Source organism: Lampetra fluviatilis, chromosome 61, assembly GCF_964198595.1.
Source record: "Lampetra fluviatilis chromosome 61, kcLamFluv1.1, whole genome shotgun sequence".
Classification (NCBI taxonomy): domain Eukaryota; kingdom Metazoa; phylum Chordata; class Hyperoartia; order Petromyzontiformes; family Petromyzontidae; genus Lampetra; species Lampetra fluviatilis.
The window spans coordinates 739,785-755,493 of NC_136335.1; the positions used below are offsets into that span (position 1 = coordinate 739,785).

The following is a 15,709-nucleotide window of genomic DNA, read 5'->3' on the forward strand; positions in this document are numbered from 1 at the left end:
TAGCTACTGCATATGTAGTCGTAGCTACTACTACATATGTAGTCGGTACTACTACATAGCTACCACATATGTAGTAGTAGCTACGACTACATATGTAGTAGTAGCTACTACATATGTAAAACACAATAGTCGGTACTACTACATAGCTACCACATATGTAGTAGTAGCTACGATTACATATGTAGCTACTACATATGTAAGGGGCCCGCGCTAAACGTCGTAGCTAGTAGTAGCTACCACTACATATGTAGTCGTAGCTACTACTACATATGTAGCTACTACTACACCCGTAGCTACTTTTGCTGCTACGATAATCCGGCACTGGTTCCATGGGAGCGATTGAGCGAACTTACATCCGTTTGCTGAGCGGGAGCAATTGCGGCTTTGGTGAGAGGGTCTTCGTCATCCAGCAGCGGGTTGACCCTCGGCTGACGACGAATCAACCACGGGCGGTGGCCCGGCCGCCCCGCGCCTCACCCTCCTCGTGGTTCGGATTCCAAAAAATAAACTTTTCATGTCGCAATGGGGAACAAACGACCCCTCTGTGATCGTGAGGGATTACGGCGGGAGGCGGTGAGGGCACAAGCTGGGGGCCTTGTGATGAACGCCAACAAACAAGACGAGCTCCAGCCGGGGGAGCAGCAGCCTCCCTCTGAAGCCACGTGCAGCCACAGCGGTGGCAGCCTCACTCGCTCACTCGCTCGCCTCTCTCCCACGCCCTCTCTCTCGCTCGCTCGCTCTACGTGGTGGCGTTGTTGTTGTTCGGCGCGATTGTGCTGACGTTTCGGCTCCCCCCCCCTTCCCCGCCGTGTGAATCGGGAGTTTCTTGAGCGACTGAACGAGGAGGGATTGCTGTCGAGCGGTGGCGAGGGATGTTCACGGTGTGTTGAGATTTTCAGGGTTGCTGGGTGGGTGGGGTGAGAGGGTTTGTTGGGTGGGTGAGTGGTTGGATGGATGAGTGGGTGAGTGAGTGGTTGGGTAAATGAGTGGGTGAGTGAATTGTGGGCTGCAGTGTGAGTGGGTGGATGAGTGGACGAGTGAATTGTGGGCTGCAGTGTGAGTGAGTGGTTGGGTGGATGAGTGGGTGAGTGAATTGTGGTCTGCAGTGTGGGTGGGTGAGTGGTTGGGTGGATGAGTGGACGAGTGAATTGTGGGCTGCAGTGTGAGTGGGTGAGTGAGTGGTTGGGTGGATGAGTGGGTGAGTGAATTGTGGGCTGCAGTGTGAATGAGTGAGTGTTTGGGTGGGTGAGTGTGAGTGGGTGTTGGATGAGTGGGTGAGTGAAGTATGGCCTGCAGTGTTCGTGCGGTGGGTGAATGGGTGGGTGAGTGAATTGTGGGCTTCAGTGTGAGTGGGTGAGTGGTTGTGTGGATGAGTGGGTGGGTGAGTGGTTTAGTGGATGACTGAGTGGGTGGGTGATTGATTGCGTGAATGAATGGGTGAGCGAGTTCATTGTGGCCTGCGGTGTAAGTGGGTGAGTGAGTGGTTGGGTGGGTGAGTGGTTTAGTGGATGAGTGGGTGAGTGGTTGGGTGGGTGAGTGGTTTAGTGGATGAGTGGGTGAGTGAGTGGTTGGGTGGGTGAGTAGTTTAGTGGATGAATGGGTGGCTGAGTGAATTGTGACGGGCAGTCTTGATGCGAGGGTGGATGTGAATCACTGCAGCGGTTAGCGCCATGCTCTACGAACCCGGCGGCCCGAGTTCGACTCCAGCTCACGACCTCTCACAGCGGCGAATATTGGAACCGGCCCCGTTACCTCCCCGAGGTCGACTCATCCTTCGACTGAGCACCTGGTGCGGTGTGTGAAACATCGGCACTGGGGAGACAAAGGCGGCCGGGCGCGGCGTTAAGCCACCCACCCCCTCGTGTGCCCTGTCCGGTCTTCATCGGTGCTCATGAACAGCACTGACCCCAATAGTCTGTTTAGGCGATCCCAGCAATCTTTGTGTGAATGATTGATTGGGCGAGTTAATGGGTGAGTTAGTGGGTGAGTTAGTGGGTGAGTTAGTGGGTGAGTTAGTGGGTGAGTTAATGGGTGAGTTAGTGGGTGAGTTAGTAGGTGAGTTAGTGGGTGAGTGTGTGAATTGTGCCCTGCAGTGTGCTGGTAGTGGTTGACTTAAGTGCGCACGTTTGTTGAACTTATTTCGCACCGTACGTACGTGATCGGAGGTGCAGTGTTGAGTCTATGAGCAGTGTTGAGTCTATGGGCAGTGTTGAGTCTATGGGCAGTATAAATTTCGATTTAAAGCTTTCGTGACTGCAGGGATTCATCTTCTTGGTTCTTTCGGTAAAGTCACGTAGAAGGGAAATAATAAAATAATAAAACAATAAAATACAATTCTCACAAAATAAAACAGATTAAAATACAATTCTCACAAATTGTATGATGAGAATTGTATTTTATTATGTTTTATTTTTATTATTTTATTAGTTCCCTTCTACGTGACTTTACCGAAAGAACCAAGAAGATGAGTCTATGGTACAATGTTGAGTCCTCCCGCCCCCACTCCCACGTCCCCCCGAGCCCCCCCACCCACCAAGCCCCAAGTTCACAAGAACAACAAGATGGCTAAACAAGATGTTTAAATCTCCCCCCAAATCCTCGTCCAGCGCATTCCTGAGACGCAGCGGCTCCCTCTGTAGCCCGGCGCACAGAGCTGGCTGGGAGTCGCCGTGAGTCCACAACCACCACAACCACCAACACCACCACATCCACCACCACATCCACCACATCCACCACCACAACAACCACCACCACATCCACCACCACAACCACCACCACATCCACCACCACAACAACCACCACCACATCCACCACTACAACCACCAACACCACAACCACCACCACAACTACCACCACATCCACCACCACATCCACCACCACATCCACAACCACCACCACAACCACCACCACAACCACCACCACCACATCCACCACATCCACCACCACAACCACCAACACCACAACCACCACCACAACCACCACCACATCCACCACATCCACCACCACAACAACCACCACCACATCCACAACCACCACCACCACAACCACCACCACAACCACCACCACAACCACCACCACAACTACCAACACAACCAACACAACCAAAACCATCGTGTGAGTCCCCCTACCCGAGTTCCCGAGTCGGCGTGTGAGTCTGTGAGTGTCTGTGAGTGTGAGGGTGAGAGGGTGAGTGTGTGAGTGAGTCTGTGAGTGTGAGTGTCTGTGAGTGTGAGTGTCTGTGAGTGTGTGAGTGTCTGAGTTTGAGAGTGTGAGTCTGTGAGTGTGAGTCTGTGAGTCTGAGTCTGTGAGTGTGAGTCTGAGTGTGAGTCTGTGAGTGTGAGTCTGTGAGTGTGAGTCTGTGAGTCTGTGAGTGTGAGTCTGAGTATGAGTCTGTGAGTCTGTGAGTGTGAGTCTGAGTATGAGTCTGTGAGTCTGAGAGTGTGAGTCTGTGAGTGTGAGTCTGTGAGTCTGTGAGTCTGTGAGTGTGAGTCTGTGAGTGTGAGTCTGTGAGTGTGAGTCTGAGTGTGAGTCTGTGAGTCTGTGAGTGTGAGTCTGTGAGTGTGAGTGTGAGTCTGTGAGTGTGAGTCTGAGTGTGAGAGTCTGTGAGTGTGAGTCTGTGAGTGTGAGTCTGTGAGTGTGAGTCTGAGTGTGAGTCTGTGAGTGTGAGTCTGTGAGTGTGAGTCTGAGTGTGAGTCTGAGTGTGAGTCTGTGAGTGTGAGTCTGTGAGTGTGAGTCTGTGAGTGTGAGTCTTTGAGTGTGAGTCTGAGTGTGAGTCTGTGAGTGTGAGTCTGAGTGTGAGTCTGAGTGTGAGAGTCTGTGAGTGTGAGTCTGAGTGTGAGTATGAGTCTGTGAGTCTGTGAGTGTGAGTCTTTGAGTGTGAGTCTGAGTGTGTTGTCTCTCTCTGAGTCGTCCTCTTTCTCCGAGTCGTCCTCTCTCTCTGAGTTGTCCTCTCTCTCTCTGAGTCGCCCTCTCTCTCTCTGAGTCGTCCTTTCTCTCTCTCTGAGTCGTCCTCTCTCTCTGAGTCGTCCTCTCTCTCTCCGAGTCGTCCTCTCTCTCCGAGTCGTCCTCTCTCTCTGAGTCGTCCCCCCTCTCTCTCTGAGTCGTCCTCTCTCTCTGAGTCGTCCTCTCTCTCTCCGAGTCGTCCTCTCTCTCCGAGTCGTCCTCTCTCTCTGAGTCGTCCCCCCTCTCTCTCTGAGTCGTCCTGTCTCTCTGAGTCGTGCTCTCTCTCTCTCCGAGTCGTCCTCTCTCTCTGCACGCGAGCGAGGAGTGACCGCTGTGTGGTGGCGGTGGCGTGCACAGGGACAAGTCGACGTCACCACCACCGCTGCCGTCGTTCAACCCGCAGTGTCAACCCCGGGGCGGGGCCGCTGGAAACCCAACCGCCAACCTCTGCAACTACAACAACAACGACAACAACAACGACGACGACAGCAACAACGACGACAACAACGACAACAGCAACAACGACGACAACAACGACAACAACAACGACGACAACAGCAACAACGACAACAACAACAACAACGACAACAACAACGACAACAACAACAACGACAACAACAACGACAACAACAACGACAACAACAACCACGACGACAACAACGACAACAACAACGACGACAACAGCAACAACGACAACAACAACAACGACAACAACAACAACGACAACAACGACAACAACGACGACAACAACAACGACAACAACAACGACAACAACGACAACAACAACGACGACAACAACGACAACAACAACGACGACGACAACAACGACAACAACAACAACAACGACGACAACAACGACAACAACAACGACGACAACGAGCGATGTCATCGCCCATTGGTGGCGGCGGCGGTGACGTCGGCGTCTGTGACGTCACAGACGCCTCCCGCCGTCGGCCCGTGGCCGTCCCCTCGGCGGCGTGCGCGGGCCCCGTGGCCTTGCGCCGCAAGATCGGCCTGTGGCGCGGGGTGGCGGTGCTCGTGGGCACCATCGTGGGCAGCGGCATCTTCATCTCGCCCTCGGGGGTGCTGCGCCACGCCGGCTCGCCGGGCTGGGCCCTCGTCGTGTGGCTCGCCTGCGGACTCCTCTCCCTGCTCGGTGAGGACGGGGACCAACACGTGGTGGCCGCCATTTTGTCTCTGTTCTCACTCGTCGTCGTCGTCGTGACGGTGGCTAGGAGATGTTGACTGCCTCGCCGGGTGTACAGGAGGTGTCGTGGGTTCGATCCCGACCCTGACGCCTGCTGCTGTGTATTTGGAGTTTGCGTGTCTCTCTCTGTCTCCGCTCCACATTTATCATCAACCTCACGCCTTTTAGAGTATTTGTCTGCTGCTGCTGCTGCTGCTGGAGATTTCCACGCGCCGATGACTACGATGATGGCGATGTTTGTGGCCAGGTCGCTTCTGAAAAAGAGCCACACGGCTCAGTGTTTGGTGCCTTGCGTCTGCTATGATCACGAAGAGCTCAGAGTAGTTGAGTCCAGTGGCTCTTCGCCTTGACTGCAGCCTTGCACCCCATTTGCTTCTGAGTCGTCAAGAAAAGCGACGATGTCAATACAGGCATGGGGTTGGGTGCAACGACAAAGTTGTAACTTGATGTGTGCCCAGTAGCTTCAATTTGTGTTTTCGATTATTAAATTTTCGAAACAAAAACTCTGTCCCTGTCTCGCCGCACCCCTAGAGAGGGCATCTCGCACCCCCACGGCGGTGTGGCAGGCACCCCCAGGGGGGTGTGGCAGGCACCCCCAGGAGGGTGTGGCGTGCACCCCCAGGAGGGTGTGGCGTGCACCCCCAGGGGGGTGTGGCAGGCACCCCCAGGGGGGTGTGGCAGGCACCCCCCCCCAAGTTACGATCAAGAAGAGCCGCTGGCTTAGTTTGAGACACACACACACAGGATGGGAGTGCTACACAGAGTAGAAAGTCGAGCAAGTCACTAATATAAATGTAATATAAAAAGTTATTTATATTAACTCGTGGGTGATTGGGGGTCTCTGTGGCGCGGGGGGGGGGGGTCCGCAGGGGCTCTGTCGTACGCCGAGCTGGGCACCACGTACCGCAAGTCTGGCGGCCACTACACCTACCTGCTGGAGACGCTGGGGCCCGCGCCCGCCTTCCTGCGCCTCTGGACCGAGTTCATTATCGTGCGGTGAGCTCACAACCTCCCCCCCTTAACCCACCAGCAACAACAACCGCCATTCGCAACTAAGTGGCGGTGACGTCACCACGACGCTCGTGCCAGGCCATGTGCACCTTGAGGCCACGTGAAGTGTCGAACGCCTGCCGGCAGGAGGTCACGAGGCAGACCCAGCAGGTGCCATGGGTCGACTGACCGAGATGACCGAGATGACCGAGATGACTGGCTGATGCACCACCTGTGCCCCCTACTGTGCCAACTTGCAGTGCTTTAGCCACCCGCCGCTCCGCTCGTTGTTGTGAGCGTCGCTCCTCCGCCCTCCGTTGTTGTTGAGGGCGACTGCCTCCAACTGCCCAGTAGCGTCCTTCACGAGCCTCCTCCACTGAGGCCGATCTTGACACCGCTGGTACCAGTCATCGGCAAGTCCACTCAGACTCCACATCCTCCTGTACCACGTCACTCCATCTCCTTTCTAGTACGTGCCGCGCCCGTTTAGCCCCCTCGATCCGGCCAAACAAAAGCTGTTTCGGCATGCGGTGGCTGGGCATGCGGGCTACATGACCCAGCCAACGCAGCCTTGCCTGCCGGAGGAGCTCACCGATGGGACTTTGCCCAGATCTTTCAAGGATTTGTGAGCTCCTCACACAATCCAGCCTGGTTAAACCGAGGATGGATCGTTGGCAGGCCAGAAGAAATGTTTCCAATCAGCGAATATTCTCCATTAGGGGGGGTCCACGTTTCGCAAGCGTAGAGAAGGGAGGGAATGACTGTGGCCGAGAAGACCTGAAGCTTCGTGTGGAGCGACAGACCAGGTAGCTTCCACACAGCATTACGCATCCGATGAAAAGATAATGCCGCTCGACTGATTCGGAGTGAGACCTCTGCTGTCAAACCGGAGCCGGTCATGAGCACACTGCCCAGGTGTGGGAAACTCTCCACTCTCTCCACAACTGTCCCATCACCGATTGGCAGCCTCTCCTCCGCAGTGAGCGTTCGAACATTCCACGTGGCCATCCGTAGTGGCTTTTTGTTGTTTCTGGAGGAGCCCCGAGGGTAAAGATTCAATCTCCTGACTCCGCCAAATGGGGTTTGGCCAGGAGACGTCATAGACGCCTGTCCCCCCTCCACCCCCCCCCCGTGTTGCCCCCCCCCGTGTGTCTCCCCCCCCCTCCCCGTGTGTGTGTGGTGTGGAGCAGGCCGGCCATCACAGCCGTGGTGGCTCTGGCGTGTGGCCGCTACGCCCTGGCCCCCGTCTTCTCCCCGTGCCCCCCGCCGCTGCTCGCCGTGCAGCTCGTGACGGCCCTCGCCGTCAGTGAGTCCCCGACTCCTCCTCGAAACCCAGTGTCTCCATGTCTCCATGTCTCCCCGTGTCTCCCCGTCTTCCAGTGTCTCCATGTCTCCCCGTGTCTCCCCAGTGTCTCCCCGTCTTCCAGTGTCTCCATGTCTCCCCGTGTCTCCCCCGTGTCTCCCCAGTGTCTCCATGTCCCCGTGTCTCCCCCGGGTCTCCCCAGTGTCTCCATGTCTCCCCGTGTCTCCCCGTCTTCCAGTGTCTCCATGTCTCCATGTCTCCCCGTGTCTCCCCAGTGTCTCCCCGTCTTCCAGTGTCTCCATGTCTCCCCGTGTCTCCCCCGTGTATCCCCAGTGTCTCCATGTCCCCGTGTCTCCCCGTGTCCCCCCCGGGTCTCCCCAGTGTCTCCATGTCTACCCGTGTGTTCCCGTGTCTCCCCGTGTCTCCTCCGTGTCTCCCCGTGTCCCCCCGTGTCTCCCCCGTGTCTCCCGTGTCCCCCCAGGTCTCTTCCATGTCCCCCCGTGTCTCCCCGAGTCTCTCCGTGTCTCCCCCGTGCCCCCCCCCCCCATGTCTCCCCCGTGCCCCCCCCGTGTCTCCCGTGTCTCCCCCGTGTCTCCCCCGTGCCCTCCCGTGTCTCCCCCGTGTCTCCCCGTGTCTCCCCCGTGTGTCCCGTGTCTCCCCGAGTCTCCCCGTGTCTCCCGTATCCCCCCGTGTCTCCCGTGTCTCCCCGTGTCTCCCCGTGTCTCCCGAGTCCCCCGTGTCTCCCCCGAGTCTCCCCGTGTCTCCCCGTGTCTCCCCGTGTCTCCCGAGTCCCCCGTGTCTCCCCCGTGTCTCCCGTGTCTCCCCGTGTCTCCCGAGTCTCCCGTGTCTCCCCCGTGTCTCCCGTGTCCCCCGTGTCTCCCCCGAGTCTCCCCGTGTCTCCCCGTGTCTCCCCGTGTCTCCAGCTCTCGTGGTGGTTGTGAACGCGTGGAGTGTGTCCTGGACGGCGCGCATCCAGACCGTGCTGGTGGCGGTGAAGCTGGGAGCCATCGCCCTCATCGCGGTGCCAGGCTTGGTGCACATCGCCCATGGTGAGCAGCCAGTCACTCGCTCTCTCCTGCCCCTCCCCTCTCACCTCACTCCACTCCCCTCCACGCACTCTCCTGCCTCTCCCCTCTCATCTCACTCTACTCCCCTCTCATCTCACTCCACTCCCCTCCACGCACTCTCCTACCTCTCCCCTCTCACCTCACTCCACTCCCCTCCACGAACTCTCCTGCCTCTCCCCTCTCATCTCACTCCACTCCCCTCCACACACTCTCCTGCCTCTCCCCTCTCACCTCACTCCACTCCCCTCCACGCACTCTCCTGCCTCTCATCTCACTCCACTCCCCTCCACGCTCTCTCCTGCCCCTCCCCTCTCATCTCACTCCACTCCACAGTGAGAAGTGCTCCACAACTCGTGATGCGATTCCCATGCTTCCACCCCCCACCCTTGCCCCCACCCTGGCCCCCCACCCTTGCCCTCCCCCACCCTGGCCCCCCCCCACCCCCGCCCCCACCCCCCAGGCCACACGGAGAACTTTGTGGGGGCGTTTGAGGTGCCGCCGGAGCGCAGCGTGGGGACTCTGCCCCTCGCCCTCTACGCAGGGATGTTCGCTTACGCCGGCTGGTACCACGTGGCACCTACCACTCACCACGTGACACTCACCACTCACCACCTACCACTCACCACGTGACACTCACCACTCACCACCTACCACTCACCACCTACCACTCACCACGTGACACCTACCACTCACCACCTACCACTCACCACGTGACACCTACCACTCACCACGTGACACTCACCACGTGACACCTACCACTCACCACGTGACACTCACCACGTGACACCTACCACTCACCACGTGACACTCACCACGTGACACCTACCACTCACCACCTACCACTCACCACACGGCAGGTTATATTGTTGTTGCTTCAGGTTCTGTTGTTGTTGTTGTTGTTGCTTCAGGTTCTACATGAACTTCGTCACGGAGGAGGTCAAATCACCCGAGCGGTGAGTCACGTCGCGCGACTCTCGTACACACACAACACACTCTGCACACAACACACACAACACACTCTGCACACAACACACACACAACACACTCTGCACACAACACACACAACACACACACAACACACTCTGCACACAACACACACACAACACACTCTGCACACAACACACACAACACACTCTGCACACAACACACACACAACACACTCTGCACACAACACACACAACACACACACAACACACTCTGCACACAACACACACAACACACTCTGCACACAACACACACACAACACACTCTGCACACAACACACACACAACACACTCTGCACACAACACACACAACACACTCTGCACACAACACACACAACACACTCTGCACACAACACACACAACACACACACAACACACTCTGCACACAACACACACAACACACTCTGCACACAACACACACAACACACACACAACACACTCTGCACACAACACACACAACACACACACAACACACTCTGCACACAACACACACAACACACACAACACACTCTGCACACAACACACACACAACACACTCTGCACACAACACACACAACACACACACAACACACTCTGCACACAACACACACACAACACACTCTGCACACAACACACACACAACACACTCTGCACACAACACACACACAACACACTCTGCACACAACACACACACAACACACTCTGCACACAACACACACACAACACACTCTGCACACAACACACACACAACACACTCTGCACACAACACACACAACACACACACAACACACTCTGCACACAATACACACACAACACACACAACACACACACAACACACACACAACACACTCTGCACACAACACACACAGCACACACACAACAAACACACAACACACACACAACACACTCTGCACACAACACACTCTGCACACAACACACTCTGCACACAACACACACACACAACACACACAACACACACACACAACACACTCTGCACACAACACACACACACAACAAACACACAACACACACAACACACACTCCGCACACACAACACACACACAACAGAACACACACACCACACACCGCACACAACACACACACATAGACACAACACACACACAACAAACACTCCGCACACAACACACACACACACCGCACACAACACACATACACAACACACACGCGACACGCACAACAAACACTCCGCGCACGCGACACGCACAACACGCACAACACAGTCAGAATCTGCATCTACACTGCAGCAGGAATCCGATGAGCTATAAAGCTCTTTCACATCCCCCGCCACCCCCTCCCCCCGTCCCCGGCGGCGCGTGCGATCAGCACCCTGCCGCTGGCGATCTGCATCTCGATGGCCATCGTCACGGCATCCTACCTGGTGATGAACGTCGCATACCTCGCCGTGCTCAGCGAGCCGGCCATCCTCGCCTCGCCCGCTGTCGCCATGGTGAGTGGTCCTCCTGTCTCTGTGGGTCTCTCTCTGTGTGGCGAGTCTGTGGGTCTCTGTGTGGTGAGTCTGTGGGTCTCTGTGTGGTGAGTCTGTGGGTCACTGTGTGGTGAGTCTGTGGGTCTCTGTGTGGTGAGTCTGTGGGTCTCTGTGTGGTGAGTCTGTGGGTCTCTGTGTGGTGAGTCTGTGGGTCACTGTGTGGTGAGTCTGTGGGTATCTGTGTGGTGAGTCTGTGGGTATCTGTGTGGTGAGTCTGTGGGTCACTGTGTGGTGAGTCTGTGGGTATCTGTGTGGTGAGTCTGTGGGTCTCTGTGTGGTGAGTCTGTGGGTCTCTGTGTGGTGAGTCTGTGGGTATCTGTGTGGTGAGTCTGTGGGTCTCTGTGTGGTGAGTCTGTGGGTCACTGTGTGGTGAGTCTGTGGGTATCTGTGTGGTGAGTCTGTGGGTCTCTGTGTGGTGAGTCTGTGGGTCACTGTGTGGTGAGTCTGTGGGTCTCTGTGTGGTGAGTCTGTGGGTCTCTGTGTGGTGAGTCTGTGGGTCACTGTGTGGTGAGTCTGTGGGTATCTGTGTGGTGAGTCTGTGGGTCTCTGTGTGGTGAGTCTGTGGGTCTCTGTGTGATGAGTCTGTGGGTCTCTGTGTGATGAGTCTGTGGGTATCTGTGTGGTGAGTCTGTGGGTCTCTGTGTGATGAGTCTGTGGGTCTCTGTGTGGTGAGTCTGTGGGTATCTGTGTGGTGAGTCTGTGGGTCTCTGTGTGATGAGTCTGTGGGTCTGCGCGTTGCCAGAACTTTGCAGAGAAGACCCTGGGCAGCTTCTCCACCATCATCCCCATCCTGGTGTCGCTCAGCTGCTTGGGCAGCATGCTCGGTGGCTTCTTTGCCTCCGCCAGGTGAGTTCCATCGTCCAGGGGCATCATCAGTAGCTCGCTCCCATCGCCAGGTGGGTCACATCGCCAGCTGGGCACCATGGCCGGCCTTTGTAGTTGCTACTCGCAAGCAGCGCTTGCAACAGCGGCCTGTCCGAAGGCTTTGTGTGTGTGGCGTCGTGGATCTCTGTCCGTGTGCAGGATGGTCTCAGTGTTGTCGTAGATCTCTGTCCGTGTGCAGGATGGTCCTAGTGTTGTTTTGGATCTCTGTCCAAGTGCAGGATGGTCTCAGTGTTGTTGTGGATCTCTGTCCGAGTGCAGGATGGTCTCAGTGTCGTTGTGGATCTTTGTCCGAGTGCAGGATGGTCTCAGTGTCGTTGTGGATCTCTGTCCGAGTGCAGGATGTTCTTCGTGGCGTCGCGTGAGAGCCACTGGCCCCGGCTCTTCAGCATGATCCACGTGCGCAGGCACACGCCGCTGCCTGCCGTGCTCCTGCTGGTGAGCGTGCACCTAGCCTGGCACACACACACACGCACAGACCCGCTGTGAGTGGTGAATGGCGGCCGCTGTTGGCGTGGTGACGAGTCTTGCCCCGGCAGCCTGTTAAGGCTACGCGGGGGATCTTTGTCTTCATGCCCGTGGGTACTGTATCAGCAGCCGGTTTACTCAACTGACAATTCAGACGTCGACTGCCTTAACACCCTGCCGCCTTGCTCTGCTGCCCTCCCCCGCCACCCTTCCCCGCCACCCTGCCATGCCACCCTGCCATGCCACCCTCCCCTGCCACCCTGCCATGCCACCCTGCTGCCCTCCCCTGCCACCCTGCCATGCCACCCTGCTGCCCTCCCCTGCCACCCTGCCATGCCACCCTGCCATGCCTCCCTGCTGCCCTCCCACCCTGCCATGCCACCCTGCTGCCCTCCCCTGCCACCCTGCCCTGCCACCCTGCCATGCCTCCCTGCCCCCGCCCTCCCCTGCTGCCCTTCCCCGCCGCCCTGCCATGCCACCCTCCCCTGCCACCCGACCCCGGCGCCCTCCCCTGCCACCCTGCCACCCTGCCATGCCACCCTGCCCTGCGGCCCCCGCTGCCAGTCCCCGCTGCTGCTGTGCATGGTGTTTGTGGGCGACGTGTACAGCCTGCTGCACTTCTGCAGCGCCCCGCGCTGGCTCTTCATGGGGCTCGTCACGCTGGGCCTCGTGCGCCAGCGCCTGCTCAGCCCCGGCACCCCGCGGCCCTTCCGGGTGAGACGCAGCAGCAGCAGCAGCAACTCGACACTGTGTTCAACTGTTTATATTCTACCAGGTGTAAGGCCCCACTGAGACATATGGCTCTACTTCACAAGCCACTCTGCCACCCTGCTTCCCTTCCCTGCCACCGTGCCACCCTGCCCTGCCACCTTGACACCCTGCCCTGCCACCCTGCCCTGCCACCCTGCAACCCTGACTTGCCACCCTGACTTGCCACCCTGCCCTGCCACTCTGCTCTACCACCCTGCCCGCCACCCTGCCCTGCCACCTTGCCCTGCCACTCTGCCAAACGGAGTGGATTTATTATCGAGTGGACTTTCATAGAAGCCACTCCACTGGAGGAATCCAATGAGCTATGAAGCTCTTTTTTTCACAGATGTCCAGTAGGGGCCACTCGGTCAGAACGTTACAGCAACAAACGGTACAATAACACGATAGGAGTGTAAAGCATAGGAAAGAGAGGGAGACACGCAAACTCCAAATACACAGCAGCAGGCGTCAGGGTCGGGATCGAAACCACGACCTCCTGCACACCAGGCGAGGTAGTTAACATCTCCCAGCCACCGTGATGATGATGAGAGAGAGAGACATGCAAACTCCAAATATACAGCAGCAGGCGTCAGGGTCTGGATCGAACCCACGACCTCCTGTAGACCAGGCGGCTTCGTTGAGATGTCACTTGTGGCCAGGTCGCTTCTGAACAGCGCTACGTAGCTCAGTGTGAGTTTAGTTTCCCCCTCTCCCCGTCTCCGCCGGAAGGTCCCGCTGCTCGTGCCCGCGACCTTCACCCTCTGCTGCCTGTGCATGGTGCTGGCGTCGCTGTACGCCGACCCGGTGAACGTCGGCGTGGGCTTCCTCATCACGCTCACCGGCGTGCCGGTCTACGTGCTCACCGCCTCGCCGTGGGGACGACGCCTGCGCCGCCGCTGGAGATGCGCTGACCGCCTCCTCGGTGAGGGCACCGGAAAAGCCGCCAACGACGACGATGATCATGACGACGACGATGATCATGACGACGATGATCGTGACGACGACGATGATCGTGACGACGATGATCGTGACGACGACGATGATCGTGACGACGATGATCGTTACGATAATGATCGTGACGATGATCGTGACGATGATGATCGTGACGATTATCGTGACGACGATGATCGTGACGACGATGATCGTGACAATGATCGTGACGACGATGATTATTCCACAGGGTGGAAGGGAGTGAGATGGAACAGATGAAGATTAGTCCACACACTTTGCTGTGCCGCCTGCTACCTGGCAGAGCCACGGGGTGGGAGGGAGTGAGATGGAACAGATGGAGATTAGTCCACACACTTTGCTGTGTGCCTCCTGCTACCTGTCAGAGCCACGGGGTGGAAGGGGGGGAGGGAGTTTCGAGGGTGGAGGCGCTGCCTCGCGTTGACGATGTCACTCCGCCCGCCGCCCTGTCTTCACAGCGCGCCTCACCGTGGAGATGCAGCTGCTGCTGGAGGTTGTGCCCCAGGAGGTGGTGACCTACTGAGGCGGCCGCCCCCACACCCCCCACGCAGTGACGGATGGAGCTCAGTGCCGGGCCTGTAGCGCGTCTTGTTGTTGTTGTTATCAAGGGGCAATAAATAAAAAAAAACACATCAATATTTAAAAAACGTATTTTTAACTCGCATAGTAAAGTGATCGTGTTTTTTTGTATTTTCTATACGGGCAGATAATACGACGAATCGTTAAACTTAAACACTCGGTCGTTTGTAAAAGTTGAAGGCGGTATAGTACTATAGTCAGAGCAAGTGCAGAATCACTGAACCGGGATTGATAGCTTGAAAGCGTTTAGCGCGGGGCCCTTGAAAGTGAGGGGCCCGTAGCTACTACACGTGTAGTAGCAGCTACTGCTACTACTAGTAGCTACTACACGTGTAGTAGCTACTACTACTACACGTGTAGTAATAGTAGTAGCTACTACTACTACTACACGTTTAGTAATAGGCCTCGGCAAGGTAAGGTAAAAGCAACGAGCCTACCTTTACCCCATACAAATTACCCGATTACAGGGTAATTACTGGGGTACGACTACACATGAAAAAGGTTTATAATGGTAAATGCTGGGTAGAGCGCTTTATTCATATAGAATACTGTCGATGATTCCAATTTTACACACTTTTTGTTGTTGTCGTTGTATCCTCAAATCTTGTAACTCAATTTAACCCACTTCCCAATGTGGTATCGACTGCAAACCTGGTATACTTATGTCATACTGATGACAATACTATTATTTACCATTGGAACCTCAGTATTATTATAATACTATATTCTATTATTAAAAAATATATATTTTTCAACGTTTTTTTGTTCATATGTTATGTTTCGGCTTGGGTTTAATTGTCCACGCTCAACTGACGTTGGCTGTGATTGGCCACGGCCCCTCACGTTGTGGCGAGTTTCGGGGCCACTTCCTGGAGTCGTGGAGTTCTGCCATTACTAGCACATTCCACTGAAGCGTGTTTAAATTTATATATTTTAGAAATATTACTTGTTAAATGGAAGCCACGGACTGCGCCACGGAGCTTCTAGCGGTAAACAAGGCACCGTATTTACCGGGTAATACTTCGCGCTATCTTTACCCTACCGGGTAATACTTCACGCTACCTTTACCCTACCCTTTACCTC

General features: G+C 56.2%; 1 protein-coding gene across 2 annotated transcripts; it reads left to right on the forward strand.

Moving 5' to 3' along the window:
- Positions 1-2,555: 2,555 nt before the first annotated feature.
- Positions 2,556-15,322, forward strand: LOC144951257 (cystine/glutamate transporter-like). 2 transcript variants are annotated; one of them, XM_078881414.1, is made up of 13 exons: positions 2,556-2,669; positions 4,300-5,098; positions 6,019-6,145; positions 7,330-7,445; positions 8,366-8,491; positions 8,970-9,072; positions 9,418-9,462; positions 10,816-10,939; positions 11,721-11,824; positions 12,202-12,298; positions 12,893-13,042; positions 13,808-14,000; positions 14,506-15,322. In XM_078881414.1, the coding sequence occupies exons 2-13, from the start codon at positions 4,825-4,827 to the stop codon at positions 14,568-14,570; spliced, it is 1,524 nt and encodes a 507-aa protein (XP_078737540.1). In that variant the 5' UTR covers positions 2,556-2,669; positions 4,300-4,824; the 3' UTR covers positions 14,571-15,322. The 2 variants fall into 2 exon arrangements, with proteins under 2 accessions (XP_078737540.1, XP_078737539.1); XM_078881413.1 differs by lacking the exon at positions 2,556-2,669 and adding an exon at positions 2,935-3,114.
- Positions 15,323-15,709: the final 387 nt, after the last annotated feature.

Coding starts and splice junctions, on each gene's coding strand:
- LOC144951257 (XM_078881414.1), top strand. CDS start 4,825: ATGTCATCGCCCATTGGTGGCGGCGGCGGTGACGTCGGCGTCTGTGAC. Junction 8,492..8,969: donor CTTGGTGCACATCGCCCATG/GTGAGCAGCCAG, acceptor CCCACCCCCCAG/GCCACACGGAGAACTTTGTG. Junction 14,001..14,505: donor ATGCGCTGACCGCCTCCTCG/GTGAGGGCACCG, acceptor CTGTCTTCACAG/CGCGCCTCACCGTGGAGATG.